This window comes from Drosophila obscura, unplaced genomic scaffold, assembly GCF_018151105.1.
Source record: "Drosophila obscura isolate BZ-5 IFL unplaced genomic scaffold, ASM1815110v1 contig_73, whole genome shotgun sequence".
Classification (NCBI taxonomy): Eukaryota; Metazoa; Arthropoda; class Insecta; order Diptera; family Drosophilidae; genus Drosophila; species Drosophila obscura.
Genome location: NW_024542865.1, coordinates 9,967,128 through 9,981,731, shown reverse-complemented (window position 1 = coordinate 9,981,731; position 14,604 = coordinate 9,967,128). Strand labels below are relative to the sequence as shown.

Genomic DNA, 14,604 nt, shown 5'->3' with positions numbered 1-14,604 from the left:
GCAACAGTCGAAATGGTAATGACAATTGCCTGCTCAGAGCCACCCAAGACATGAGGCCAAAACGAGCCACCAGTCGACCTTACCGCACTGTCAATGGCTATTCTGCCCTTGGCTGAGGGGTGGAGTTGTGGGGTCGCCCGACGAATGGCCACTCTGGTAGAAAAAGCGCCATTTTTATGTTAATGAGCATAATTTCTCTCTGTTTGTTTTCACTTGTGTTAAGTGTCGCAAATAAATTCATTAAAGTGGCATTTTTCAATTTTAATGAACGCTCCCCAAAACAATGACACCTCTACAACCACCCCAACCCATCCCATCCATTCGAACCATCTTCAACATCTTCTGGCTGGTTGGGCCCGAAATGAACTTTAAAGGAATGAATACAAATAATGGACATTAAGGCAGCCCGAATTATGCTTGAATTAACAGATGAATTACGGCTTCATTCATCTTCATTAATCCCAGCGATTATCGTTATCGTTCTCGCTCTCGTTATCGGCCAGCAGAGTTGCAAGCTTTATGGTTAGTAATTGTTTATTATTATCCATAAATGATATACTGAATCCATTGAGATGTTATTGCTCGCTCTGTCATTTCTGTTGTTACACGACGAATTTGTATGTACATTGTACATGGCATAGATATCATTGTATCATCGATGAAGTTTTAATTGCACCACAGCGGAAACAAATCATTTCTTAATTTTTTTCCGTTGCAGTAATTCGAGGGACCGAGGTCATCAGTTGGTGAGCCGCGGAAAAAATCCAAGGTTTTGTTAAGATAATACAGCTAAAAATGTATCCCTGAGAGCTCTAGAGCGAGGCACTTTGATGCACCTGGGGCGGTACAGCCTTACCGGCGTGGCGCGTCTTGCTCACAAGATGCACTGTGTTGAGGTGTAATGGCATTAGACTTAGCTAAATGCAAATAATTTGTAAGGCCATTTTCAAAGGGAATGTCTGCAATCTTAAGTGGCATTCGGTTGAACAGCACAAAAAAGAATAAACGAACGAGGAAAAAGAAAAAATGTGCTGATCTTGTAAACACTCAAAACTCACTCAACTCCAGACAGCTTTAAAATTCTTACAACACAGATTTTTAATGTCCTGCAAATGCCAGAAGTGACGTCAAGGAACATAATGAGCTTGATAGACAAAAATTAAGATCAACTAAACTAAGAAATCGATGCATCTTTGACTGACAGAGTGCTTTGACAAAAATGGACACAGCCACAGGACTGAAACGTGGAAAATTGGGCAAAATGTCCAATATTATAATGGGCATTGAAATTCGTGTGGGGACTCTGGGACTTATTGTGCTTCAAAAATCACACACATCTAAAAATGTATGTGCCCATGTTCAAAATATTTAAAATGATTTCCATATAAAACAGAACAAATTTACGCGATCACAACTGACAATGGGCGTAACATTATCAAAGCAGTAGAGCTAAAATCATAAGCTCACAAATTTATATACTAAGTGAGAAACAGAGAGAAAGCCTTGATGGAAAATCATGTGGTCGTTTGCAGCATTAATTTAGATCCTAGAATAAAAAGAGTACTGCAGCAAACTCCCTTAACAGTTTTGTTCGATAGGGTTCAACTTTAATAAGTCATGCTTAGAATATATAGTGTGGGCCAATACGTAAGAAAATATCTACAGACTATCGTATGTACGTAAAGTTTTTAAATTTGTTATTTTATATTATTTATTTAGATTGACCACGTACCAACTCACAAGCATCCAAATCTTATCAGGCAAGGAATACAGAACATTTACATGAATCAAACACTTGCTCTCTCCCAAATGAATATCTGAATTATATTGAAGTAGTTTCAGATGACGAAGAAGAAGATGAAATAATTGACAAGTAATTGCAAATAGCTTATCTTGAAATTGGTATTTATAGCCTATTCTGATTCTAATATTTTATTCCATTATGGGGAAAAAACTTCCAATATCCTAATTTATATCAACTGGCCAAAGTTGTGCATTCTGCTCCTGCAACGCAAGTCAGTGTCGAACGAGTTCTCAGATTCATACTACCAGGTCTGAGGTGCAACCTATCTTCGGAGTCTTTGCAGAAGTTACATTGAATATATTATAAATATAATTTTTTGTTTCAACATACAATTTTTCACTCAACTTTTTTCATTTTAAAAATAGATTTTTATGGTTTGTCTTAGCTTACTGACCAAGAATAAATATAATATTTGCATTCGTTTCCTAAGGAAAAGTCGAAATAACAATTTGAATTTTATTTTTTAGCAAAAAATAGAACTTAAAGATAATAATTATTATTGTTTGTGTTGTAATGTTTAACTCAAAACTTATCATTATGTCAATAGAAATTAAATTTAATCAATATTTTTTTTATACCCGTACTCAAAAAAGAGTTAAGGGTTATATGTATTAGATTTGTAGTAAAAGTGGATGTGTATAACGCATAGAAGGAAACGTTTCCGACCCCATAAAGTATATATATTCTTGATCAGCATCAATAGCCGAGTCGATATAGCCATGTCTGTCTGTCCGTCTGTCTGTCTCGATGAGCGCCTAGATCTCAGAGACTATAAGAGCTAGGGCAACCAAATTTCCAGACTCATGTGATATCACACTGCTACAAGTGTATTTCAAAATTTCGCCCCGCCCCCTTCCGCCCACACAAAGAACGAAAATCTGTAACAGGCACATTTTTAAAGATACGATAAAACTAAAAACGCAGTATCGTAGAGAATGCCCATATCTACCAGACTGCCGAATCTGAATAAGATCGGATTATAATTATAGCCAGAATGAAGAAATTAATTTTCAGTTGCTTCCCCTGCCCCCTCCTGACGACGACAACGCAACTCATTTTCCTTCTCGCTCGCACACTCTGCCGCGTTCAGTGCGCGAGCAACCCCTAGCGGAGGAGATGTAGAATCTAAATGGTACATTTATAATCTACATGTTAGATGTAGAATATACATAATATATGTAGATGTAGATAACAGATGTAGCAAAAAAATGTAAAATGTAAAAATTATTTTTTTTAATTCTAAAATTCTAAAAAATCATATGCTCAAAAATGTATATGCTGACTGAGTACGGGTATAAGTAGAGTCGCGTCCCCAGAAGCGACTCGCACGTTCCTTCTCGTTGTAATAATATTTTATAATGATTACTGGAAAAACAAGAAGCAGGGGGAAAAGGGGGAGTAATCGGGGCCATGCTCACATTACAAACATTATCACACAGGTATCGCTTGTCAGCAGAGCTACGAGTATGTATAGCATCTACATATACAGTTGTGATCAATGAAATACTAGTGCCGCACCTCACTACTTTCAAAACTCTTTTTGAGATATTTCTAGTCCTTCAAATTGAACAAAAGATACCTTTACGGAAAGCCTGGAATGTAGAAATAAGAAAATGGAATTCAAATGTATTGATATTTCTTCGGGTTTCTAATGCTCACAGTCCAGTCTATTTAAAAAGGTATCATTTGTTCAATTTGGATAACTAAAAGTGTCTCAAAAAGAGTTTTGAAAGTGATGAGGTGCGGCACTACTATTTCATTGAACACAACTGTACGTGCACATATCTAACATTTCCATGCACATACTATGCACTCGTTCTGCTTAAACGTCTTACATATTCGTCCGTCTGATGATGGGTTTACCCAATTATGAAACATTAAAAATACGCGCATATAAATCGCTTCATTTTTATGCACAATTACGGGGGAAGCTGTAACCTTGGCAAAGCAGCAACCAGCCCTTGTAATGTCAACTCCAACTCCAACATTCTGTTATTTGTTGTTGTCTTGTGCCATCACATTGGTGGAGGCCTACTCTGCCGCACTGAAAAAAAATCGTGGAATTATATGACGAGCAAAAAATATTCTCTCGTAAAGTTAACAATACATTTTTTTATTTTTATGTATGTACATTAGGCTGAGACAACAAAATTTTTGGTTATCTTGGGCTAGATAATATTACTAATGTTTTTATATTTATTTAATAAATATTTTTGGAGGCATCACAAATTTCATAGTACATACATATGTACATATGTGTGTATGTGAGTCGTACGCCCGAGCAGCTAGCGCTTGATAAACTATCATTAAGTTTAGTATTGTATACTAGATTTAATTTGTTGAAATAAATAATTAATAATATAAAATAACATATGTATGTATAATGTGCAACTGGTCCGTACCTTTTGCAATCTATCTGATGCATTTTGCTGTTTTATTTAGATTAAAATGTAAAGATTTAATTTAAGGGTTGATGGGAACCAGCAGAACAGTTTCCATTGCGGCGAAAAAGTGTTCTCTCCGCGAAATTTTGGATCGGGCAGCTTCAAGCTTACTATTATAATTAATATTTAATAATAGTTTAATTACAGTAAAATTCTTTAAGAGTTACAATAGGCTCCGATCAGAAAATACATATATTGTACAAACTCTTTTATTTCAGTGTGTCGCTGGCGCTTCTAAGGCTGGGAGCGGGAGCGAGTATCTTTCTCCATTGTCTCTCTGGTTATGCTGCTGTCACTGTCACTGTCACAGTCCCTCTCTCTCTCTCTTTCTCTCTCTCTTTGTTTCAGCCTCTTTTTCTCTGTGTTGTGTGCTGTTCACGCTACTCAATTAAGTTAATTCCCGTTTGCATAAACTGGGTGGTGGGTGGTTGGAGGTGGGTAATGTTTTGCCACCATCCACAGCAGAGCTCAGATCAGCTCACTCCCAGTGCCAGTGCCAGTGCCAGTCCCACTCCCGGCCCCCACTCCTGATGCGCGTTTGCCGGGCCACGAGTCATGTATTTTTTATTTATTTTGATTTAAAGCGATTTTCAGCACGTCTGCCCCCAACTACTCAACCGTGTGCACCTTTCCCTGAAAAGTGTCACCCACCCAAAAAACAAAAAACAAAAAAAAGGGAATGAAAACAACGCTTAAAAATTGCCGAAAAGGGAGATGCAAAAGAATAATCAGTTGAGTACGGTCCCGGCTGTGGTCACCCCAAACTTTCACCGGAAGTTGGCCAATAAAAAAAGTAATATATACGAGTATGTATACGAAATGCCTCTGGTCTAGAAAGTGCGTTGCCTCGTTCGTTCGCGTTGTCTAATGCGATTATGGGAGGACGAGGCCGGCCGTCACTTCGCGTCATCGTTCTAGTTAAGATTCAGGGATGTGCGCGTGACTGTGGGCTTCATTCGTGCCCATTAAGCGAACGCTACAAACAAAAGTGATGTTCATTCGCAGCAAAACTAGCTCAAGAAACTTCAACAGATATACCATCACGTATACATAGCATATATACATAAATAAACGTATATTATTGGTAGAGGATTGCTGGGAGAGATCGCGACTGTATACCGATCCAGAGTTTATTTTGTTATTCGAACTTTGTTACGTAATAATGAGTGCCATCTTCGATAATCTTGTGACAAAAGAAAGAAAGACCATCTCTAATGTGCGGTTAGACGGCGGCCGGGCAGGTTTCAGCTGTCCGTTACAAAAGTTACTGCCCTGCCCCTTTTCGCCGGCTGGCACTGGCCGCCCGCCACCCGCCACCCGCCAGCTCCTCGTCGGTCCATCTCATGTGATTTCCATGCTGCTGTACAAACCAAAAACCGAAACAGAATGAAAAGAAAAAGGAAGACACCAGCGAAAGATAAAATGAGTAAAGTCCACGTCGACTTTTGTAGCTGATTATCTGGTCCGCGCTGACAGCGGCGGACTTACTGCCAGTGGCAGTGCCAGCGGTCAGGGACAGGCCGGGGCAGGAGGATGTGGCAAGTGGGAGCACAGCTCATGGCAGTGGTAGACGGCCTCAGACGGTAGCAGCAGACAGACAGACAGACAGAAAAACAAGGCCCTGAAGAAGGCAAGAGGAGGCCTAGAGGCAGGGATGAGACGTTAATATTATTATACGCTTTGTAAACAAATTATGAATTATGTTGGATAAATAGAAAAACTTAATAATAACTTGATTGCGGCATTTGGCTGTCTACGCTATTCCTCTTCCCTGCTCTTGTGCGCCCTTCCGTTCGTTTCTGGAGACAATGGGCGGCATAAGGAGAAACACTGAACGAACGTTGGCTGTGATACGCAGTTTGGTTATTTAAAAATTAGAAAATATCTTATCTTATTTGTGTATTTAAAAAGAATTAAAAAGTAAAAGTTTTATATTCGAGTAGTAAAATGAATTGGAAAAATTAAAAAATATATGTTTATATTATTTGAAACAAAAACAATTAGATATCGCACAGTGAGTACGAGTATTCAAGGCTTAGGCTATACCTATACCTATACCAATTTGGACACACACTCAGCGACAGATATTGGGTCCTGACGTTGGAATCCACTCGCCAGGCACAGCCCAATCTCAACGGTGACGCCCGTCATTGTATAGCCAAAGGCTTTCTTCAGGCATTGAAGTGCAAGTGTGACGGCGTCCTCTATGTTTAAGCCCGCTTTGTATTGATTGGCCAGGAACATGTTGCATTTATAGGCATTGATGCCTTGTGCAGCGGCCTGCAGGGGTACGCAAGCGCCCGTGGGGTTCAACTGATAGAGACAGTAGTCCTCATAGTACCAGCCACAGATCAGCAGCGACGAACCAAAGGGGCGAGCGCCTCAGGGATGGATATACTCCTGCATGAAGCTGGCAACACTCTTCAACAGCTGCGGGACTGCAATCAGCTCCTTGTGATTGTAGCCATAGTAATTCGACGTTTTTTTTGCCCTCTTCACAAGGAGGTGATAGTCGGGACCCAGTCCGGAAAACGCGGCGCCAATATGCTTGTCAATCACCCCCACAAAGTGCGGAGTGTGTTGCCTTGATGCCAACGGAGGAACTGGCGTTGGCAACCGCCCCACAAGCGCACTCCAGATGAGCCACAGCTTCCAAAGGGATGGTTGCATGGGTCAAGCTGAATTTTTTTCATTCAGGTAAGAGTTTGATATGTATTTATTCGATACTTGTTTACCCCCACAAAGCCAACTTATTAATTGATTAATAAGTAATGCAGTTTATGCCTTCCGAATTAATTATATTATTGTTCTGGAATATATTCAGTACGTAAGATGAAATCAATCTGAAATAAGAATTGTGTCTAACTATAACAAAACATTGTTAATAGGAAATGCAAAATACCTCATTTGGTACCAAAAATATGGGCAGAACATGGGCCACAATCTATACCAATATTGCATTTTTTTTGTGCTCACTCTCCACTGTCGAAGTAGATTGATCGTTGACATTATCTTCACTCTGTAATACCGTGTTCTCTTTCAGCCTTTTCTACCATTTCTCGGTAAATTTCTTTCAGTGTCTGCATTGCCTAATAGACGGCCAAAGCACTGAACCACTAATTCAAGGTGGTCCAACTTGGCAGACAGAGGGACCTCGTCCTCGCACTCTATATCTATAGATCTATATGCATTGGCAGCACGTTAATTATGGCCCAAAAATGGCCAAATTGTGCTTGTTAAATACAAAATACTTACTGAGACTGAGATAAAGCGCTACGAGAGGGTACGGACGGGAACCCTTGGGATGATTCTGCAACAAATGACACAGCAAAAAGGAGATGGAATGAGTGGGTCACACGCAAGAGCAGCGGCAGGGGAAGGGGCTTTTGGAGGGAGGCTAGAGAAAAAGTAGAAACAAATTGAAAAGTTTTCCACGATATAAATTTGCATTAATTTTCGGACGCTCTTTGGCTGCCTTGGCTTGGCCTAGCCTTAACTGAACCTCGTCTGGGGGCTGGCTCTCCAACAGAGAGAAAGAAAGTATGTATGTACCACATCTACATACATATATCCATACATACATACATACGTACATATACCTGCTATATAAAAAAGGAAAACTGAGGTCTGAATGTACTCTGTACTCGACCAGATATATATCCTAACACTAGAAGATGAAGAGTGAAAAATCATAGGAGGGTTGCGAGTGAGAGACATTTAAATTAATCGCATAGTCTGACAATATGTACTTCACTTTTGGCATATTCAATACAAATGTAAATGTTAATTCAATTGTTCAATTGGTTGGCCGTAAGTAACCCTTCAGATGTACATAGCTACCCTTGCTACCCTGCAAAAAAACAGCGAGACTAAAAATTGCTTAAATCGAAAAAGTTTTCCTCCTTTTTTGGTGGCGCTTTTTCGCTCCTGCTGTTGTTGTTTATTCGTATACCCTACCTGTGCGAGAGGAAATCCGATGGCTGAGATTTGTACTCTTGCCAAAGGCTTTGGTTTGAATTTAGTTAGAAAAGCTAAACGCTCGCTGAGGATTCTTTAAAATTTGTTCCCTCGTATAAATTGTTTTCAACAATTCAAAATATACAATACAATATATATATATATACAATATATACAATATACAACCCTGCATCGAAGAGGGTTCATCACCTGAGTCCCCATAATCCCCACCTCCTAGTAAGTGTATCCCAGCTTCGTGAGGGCCTGCTTCCAATTGGAATTTCTTATTGTTGTCCACTCGCGAGGACAGAGAAAGAGACAGCGCAGTGGCGTAGCTTCCAGTTCCAGGACTACTCTCCATGAGGAAGAGGGACCAAGGTTAAAGGAAACAAACAGCAGTTAGATGTTTGGTGGCGTCGTGAGGGGGGAAGGAGAGGTGGTACATTCGGTACAAGTAACAACACCTACAGAACACAAAGGCGATAACGAAGCTGAAACTCTGAAGCTGACCGTTGAATGAGGAATCCCCGTTCCTTGCAGAACCCACAGCCCACACCCCAACCAAAAGGAGCAAACAAAAAATTACTCAAAAAATGTACAAAAAACAGGGGCAGCTGTTGTTATCCACCAGCCCATACCCCATAGCCCCCTCTTAGGAAACTGTTTTTGTTGCTGCTGTTTTGTTACCTTTTTGAATATTTATGAAAAATTGAAACGTTTTAGCGCGCTCGGCCTGGCACCTTTGCTGGATTTTTTGGTATTCTTTAGCCGCCTTCCTCGTTACCCTCTTTCTCCCCACTGCCCCTCCCGCCTCGTTGACTGCCTCGTTTGAAATGCTTGTTCCTTTTCTCGCTTGTTAACTAATTGTATTTTTTTTTTGTACATTTTTGTAGTGGGTATTTTTGTGTGGCCCACGCACAAAAATGATTTAAGTGCGCTTTCATTAATTACGTTTGAGATGGGTGGAAATTGAGGGAAAAACTGGGGTTAGCTCCGCTCGCTGGAGCATCCCCCAATGTATGCGAGGCTGTTGAAACTTTAATAGACCGAATTTCAGGATAATTAACACGCTAAGCGAATGAATGATGCATGAAGGAGGCGGCACATCCTCGCATCTCACCCAGATATCAGACCCTTTCTCGGTCTCGACTTGGCTAATAATTTCCAGCGCTTTAATTTAAACAAAGATTGAGCTAGTCACAGCCAACCCCCATCCATCATCATCATCATTATCATTATCATCATAATCTCATAAAATATCCTTACAGGTGGGGCAAAACGGTTGAGAGACCCGAATAGGACAAATATATGTATATTGGATGATACATATGTAACTCTGGTTAGTAGAACTGAGTTCTCACTCTTGAAGTGATGAACCCCTGAAAACTAAATTCCAAATTGAAATTTTGAAATTCGAGAAAGAAATGCTAGTGCTCGCTAAGGCTGTGGAAAATGGATGGAAAACATTCGGAGCGAAGACGGGACTCTACAGCCTTTCCTATAGTTCCTAAAATATGGACTTATCGTTTAATTAGTTTATTCGCATCAAGCATTCGCAGCATAAATTAAATTAAAAGTTATTGTTTCTTCTTTTTTGTTGTTTTGGGGACGACAAGGCACAGTCCTACCTCAGTGTAGGTGTTCTGCACAGATGTACAGATTCTTACAATAAATCGAAATCAATATCGTCTTCGAAGTCGTAGTCTTCCGCATCTCCGGCACTGAGTAGCAAACGGAATGTGGTATTTATCTGCCTGAGCAAGCGACGGAAGTCGGGATTCAGAGGATTGTAACGTAAGTCAACCAAATCCAAGCGGTCGCTCTCTATTGGCTGTTTTATGTTGAAACCTGCAAGGGAGGACGGAGGATCCATAAAGAGAATCGCACTCCTCTGCAATAACTTACTCGAAATTAAGTTGCCCTGAGCATAAAAATTGGTCAACTGAGGTAACTTGAAGACCACACTGGGCAATGTACTGAAGAAATTGCCCGCTATATTAAGAGTCTCCAAGGCTTGCAAATTGACCAGCTCTGTGGGTAGCATCGACAGCGAATTGTGGGATATATTGAGATCTGTATCGATTAGATATACAATGCGAGATGTACATATATTCATGTTAATTAGGCAGGTAATCTTGAATGATGCTCACAGATAAGTAAATGGAATTTCAAAGCCAATTGTGGTGGTATATCAAACAATATATTGAAGCTTAGGTCACACTCCTTAAGCTCAGCCGGGGATATCAAGTTGAAAACAGCAGAAGGAACATCAGTCAGATGGCTATGTTTGAGATCTGCAAGAAGGAAATTGCGATATAAATAAAATTATAAACTTTGTATCCTCAATAGAGTTACATACTTGAAAGCGCCACAAAACGCTGCACACGCGCACGTGAACTTTGTCGTAGCGGCAGGCGGGAGGAGGCAGAAGGCCTGATGGGAAAAAAAATTCAGCTATGCTATGCGATGCGATTTGCTCCCAAATGTGTTGCAAAATGCCGTTTTTCAATGCAAATATACACATGCACGCATGCATATGAGTAAGTATGTGCGTGTATGAATGTGTGCGTGAGCGGCTGTTGCAAAAACTTACCCAAAATTCCCGTCTCTTTAGCTTTCTCGCACTTCGAATACAGCGGATTCTCGTTGTCAATTGGGTTCATTTGATCCATTTTTAAAGTTTTCATTTAGATTATTGCTGTCCAATCAATTATAATTGGGTTAATTTCCAAATTTTGCAAGTGTGCGCTTGTGTTGCGAGGGCTGCCAAAACAGTACCAAAGAAGTTTTTTTTTTATCGCGACTCGCAGTTGTAGATGCAAATATTTGATCGGTGGTAGAGCTCCCCGATGTTCGTAGTATTTTATTGTTTCGTATGTACTTCAGAGCTCGACCCGAAAATAGTTTTATGAGAGTTTAAACAATTTGTGCCAGTCGATTGTGGCTATCAAAGCTACTGGCGCCATAAATGAGGTGACCGTTTACGGTAAAAAGTATTATATACTCTTTGGTATTTTTTGAAGTCGGACTATCAGTGGTTTGGCGAACATTAAAAGTACTTTAAGATTGAGCTTAGAACTAATTGCGAAGCCTCGTCAAAAAATAATGACCATTTGTTATATTGTCTTTGGTATGTGTGTCTTATGGACAACGAAAGAACGAATAATTATATATTCCGCGCGAGTTGGGAAAATACCATCGGTGGCTTTTTTAGTATCTATCGGCCTATCTTTTTCCGAGTTGCTAAGCTTTACGAAGAAATATTTAAATTTTACGTTAATGTTCTTTGGAGCGAGTCGCGAAGTTTCGAAGCCAATATCGATAGTTTCGGAGCCGATTGTATCTACGAAGTCACGATAGTAAGGTATGCACCATGGGCGTTCACCAGAACTCAAAACATGATGGATGAAATCTATCACTGAGCGATGATCAAGCATTCCTGGTGAACGCACCGCGCATTGATTAATTCATCAGATAAAACTATTTACATACATATTACATTAAAAGAGCAGCTAACTGAAATTTGACTGCGGGGCTAATACTCAAGTTTGGCACACTTTGTGCATGTGTATGTGAGTTTGAAAAGATATTTATATGTCTGCGAGCTGTTCCGTCTGAACTAAAAGCTGAACTGAAACAATACTCCTTGTCCTGAAGCAATGTTTGGAAATTGAACCAGTTAGTTTTATGTGTTTAGGAGTTTAGGTGTTGACAGAGAAAATGCGATAACTTAAATGGTTTGGTTTGGTTACTAATATACCCCTTAACTCTTTTTGAGTACGGGTATAAATATATCTATTAATTTTACCAAGCTTTAATTGACTAAATATTTCTATAAATATTTACTACATATGTATGTACATACATACATACATATGTAATTACAAACGTAATATAAATTTATAATTGCTTAATGGGGTCGGAAGCGCCCCACCCCCCCAAAAACATCATGTGAGCTTTCCTCCTATAACTAATTTCAATCAAATATTTCTTGAGCTTCCTCTCTATTTCAGTATAAGCATCAGTGTCAATGTCTTGGGATGTCTGGGGACTTCTGGGCTTTTCCTTGTCTCCCAGCTAACCTGTCAAGTGTCACGTGTGGCTTTTCATTAACCGAGTATATGTGGATAGCTACAAAGTCTCCAGGAAGGAAAAAGTTAAAATTCGGATGGGAAACTTTTTGTTGATAGGCGGAACGAGAAAGCGGAGGGGGAAGATAGAAAGTGTCAAGTTATTTGCCTTTCCTCTTAACAAACTAATTGATCTCAACGGGGCCGATTAGGAAGGCGAACTAAATTGATAGTTTTAGGGCTGAAACTTTGTTGTAAGCATCTGCAGATATTCACACACTCGCGTACATATGATATGTACTTGCATACATAGGTACACGTATGTACATACATTTATACAAGTTTAGTTGTGCTCAAAATAATATACAAGCAGAGAGTATTGAAAGAACAATTATGAACAGAAAAAGCCAAATAAATGTTCTAGAACGCAAAGGAAAAAGAACACTGTTTTTTTTTAATGTCAACGCTGAATTATGGTAATGCTGTCCGTAACTCTTATATACTACTGCTGGAATCTGGAGACTGACTTAAGGAGTTTACGTTTATATTGGCGTTTGCCAGGATCACCAGAGGTCAGTGATGGATGTGTTTTATTGTTTTTATCGCTTGGCTGCTGCCTTGGCACTGCCTTTGAGCTGAGTCCATGATTCTGCTCAACTTTGCTTTATTTTGTTTTATATTATTTTATTTTATTTTTTTTTTTCCCTCTTTGCAGCTTCTGCTGCTGTGGGCCTTCTGGCCTGGCACTGGTTTAAGCCAAATTCTGCATAAAAAGGCAACAACAAACGCCATGAATACCAACAGCAAGAGTGCCAGCACCAGTGTCAAACAACTCGAGCCGAAAAGCTCAAAGAGCAACATTGGAGAGGAGGCATGAAAGGAGAAAAAGGCCACGATAGTCTTAAGGGGCTGTCTTAGACGATATTTAAGTGATATGAATTTTAATAAAATATCGTAGCCCTGAAGAATGCAGAATGTTTGTTCTTATCAGCCTGTGTTATAATTAAAACATAAACAATAAACAAGCAAGTAAATGGGCAAATAAAATGTGCAGTAACTAGTTTAACTATCGACTGACGTCATATCGTTCTCGTACATTATAGTGTTGCAAAATGTTCTGTCACCGAACCAGGCGTGGACAAAACTTTAATTAAATAATTCAGAGCTGTAACAAATAAAGAATAAAATAGAAATTCGTACAGCGGGCATATGAATAGGTGCAGCAATTTCAATTTAATTTCACTGACTATCGACTGTATCGGGTAACCAAAAACGCTGTCAAGTGTTGTAGTGCTCAAAACCTTTTGAACCATTTGGTGGAGCAGCGCTCGCTGTGGCGCAAAGCCCCGCTCTTCGGATTTGACGCGAGGCCAAAAGAGGACAAAGACAAAGGAAAGAAATGTATTTCCTTTGGGATTGCACCGTGCCTGGCGAAGAGTATACGCCATGGACAAATGCTCGATACGGCCTTGAACTGACTTTCGACACCACTAATATTCTGCCTTCGGTGCGCTTCATCGACGAGATTTTCCACCCCAACATCAATCGTTTTTACTCCATGACGTTGAGGTGCAAGAACATTGTGGGGAATCCTCACGGCATAAAGGATATTCTTAGGAGCATACAGCGCCTGCTTAGCCAGCCCGACTTGTCGGAAGCCACCAACTGGAAAGCCGGACAAATGTTTGTATCAAACCAAAATTTGTATGATTCCCAGACGCGTCTGCTGGCTCGTCAATTAGCAAGCAAGGAAGAGGAAGGAACCAATCGAAACAGCTAAGATCAGCTTAAAAATTAAATAACTAAAAATTAAACTGTAATTAACACTGCTGCTGGCTCTAAACACACACATGCACATACACTTTGTTGAAAACACAAGAATAATTATACACATTTACACATGCAAAGGCAAGGTAATGTGAGTCCAACGCAATGATTGAGATTAAATAAACAGTTTTTCTCCTTAAACCAGAATCCCAATGCCGTTGTTGATTAGGAAAGTATTTAGAACTCTTTGCAAACCGTTCTGGGGCAGAACTCTGTATATTGATATGCGAGTATTATGTGAACATTCCAATTAAAAAGTCAGCAGAATCGTGCACAACGTAAAAAAGGATTTCATAAGGAAACAATATTGTATGAACAAGTTTCAGATGGTCTTCCCTTCCCTTCTTCTCATCTCGTATAGAGATTGATGGATTGATTGATTAAACCTCTCCCAAGAGCTGTTCGAGTGTCTAAAGTGACTAAATGGCCTTTGCGGAATTATCTATTCTTAGGCCACAATCACTCAAGTTGGGAAGTGGGTCGGAGAACGTCTGGGGAGTGT

At 39.8% G+C, this 14,604-nt stretch overlaps 2 protein-coding genes across 4 annotated transcripts; one reads left to right on the top strand and one right to left on the bottom strand.

Moving 5' to 3' along the window:
• Positions 1-9,712: 9,712 nt before the first annotated feature.
• LOC111068713 (leucine-rich repeat protein SHOC-2-like) lies at positions 9,713-11,152 on the bottom strand. Of its 3 annotated transcripts, XM_022358396.2 has the most exons (5): positions 10,799-11,152; positions 10,565-10,638; positions 10,356-10,499; positions 10,111-10,278; positions 9,713-10,053 (listed from the first exon to the last, which is right to left on the bottom strand). In XM_022358396.2, the coding sequence occupies exons 4-5, from the start codon at positions 10,247-10,249 to the stop codon at positions 9,869-9,871; spliced, it is 324 nt and encodes a 107-aa protein (XP_022214088.2). In that variant the 5' UTR covers positions 10,250-10,278; positions 10,356-10,499; positions 10,565-10,638; positions 10,799-11,152; the 3' UTR covers positions 9,713-9,868. The 3 variants fall into 3 exon arrangements, with proteins under 3 accessions (XP_022214088.2, XP_022214086.2, XP_022214089.2); XM_022358394.2 differs by lacking the exon at positions 10,565-10,638 and having other exon boundaries at positions 9,714-10,053; XM_022358397.2 differs by lacking the exons at positions 9,713-10,053; positions 10,111-10,278 and having other exon boundaries at positions 10,417-10,499.
• Positions 11,153-13,674: 2,522 nt separating this feature from the next.
• Positions 13,675-14,055, top strand: LOC121405011 (ubiquitin-conjugating enzyme E2 2-like). The gene has a single exon (XM_041595536.1). It carries the CDS (start codon positions 13,675-13,677, stop codon positions 14,053-14,055), a length of 381 nt encoding a protein of 126 aa, XP_041451470.1.
• Positions 14,056-14,604: the final 549 nt, after the last annotated feature.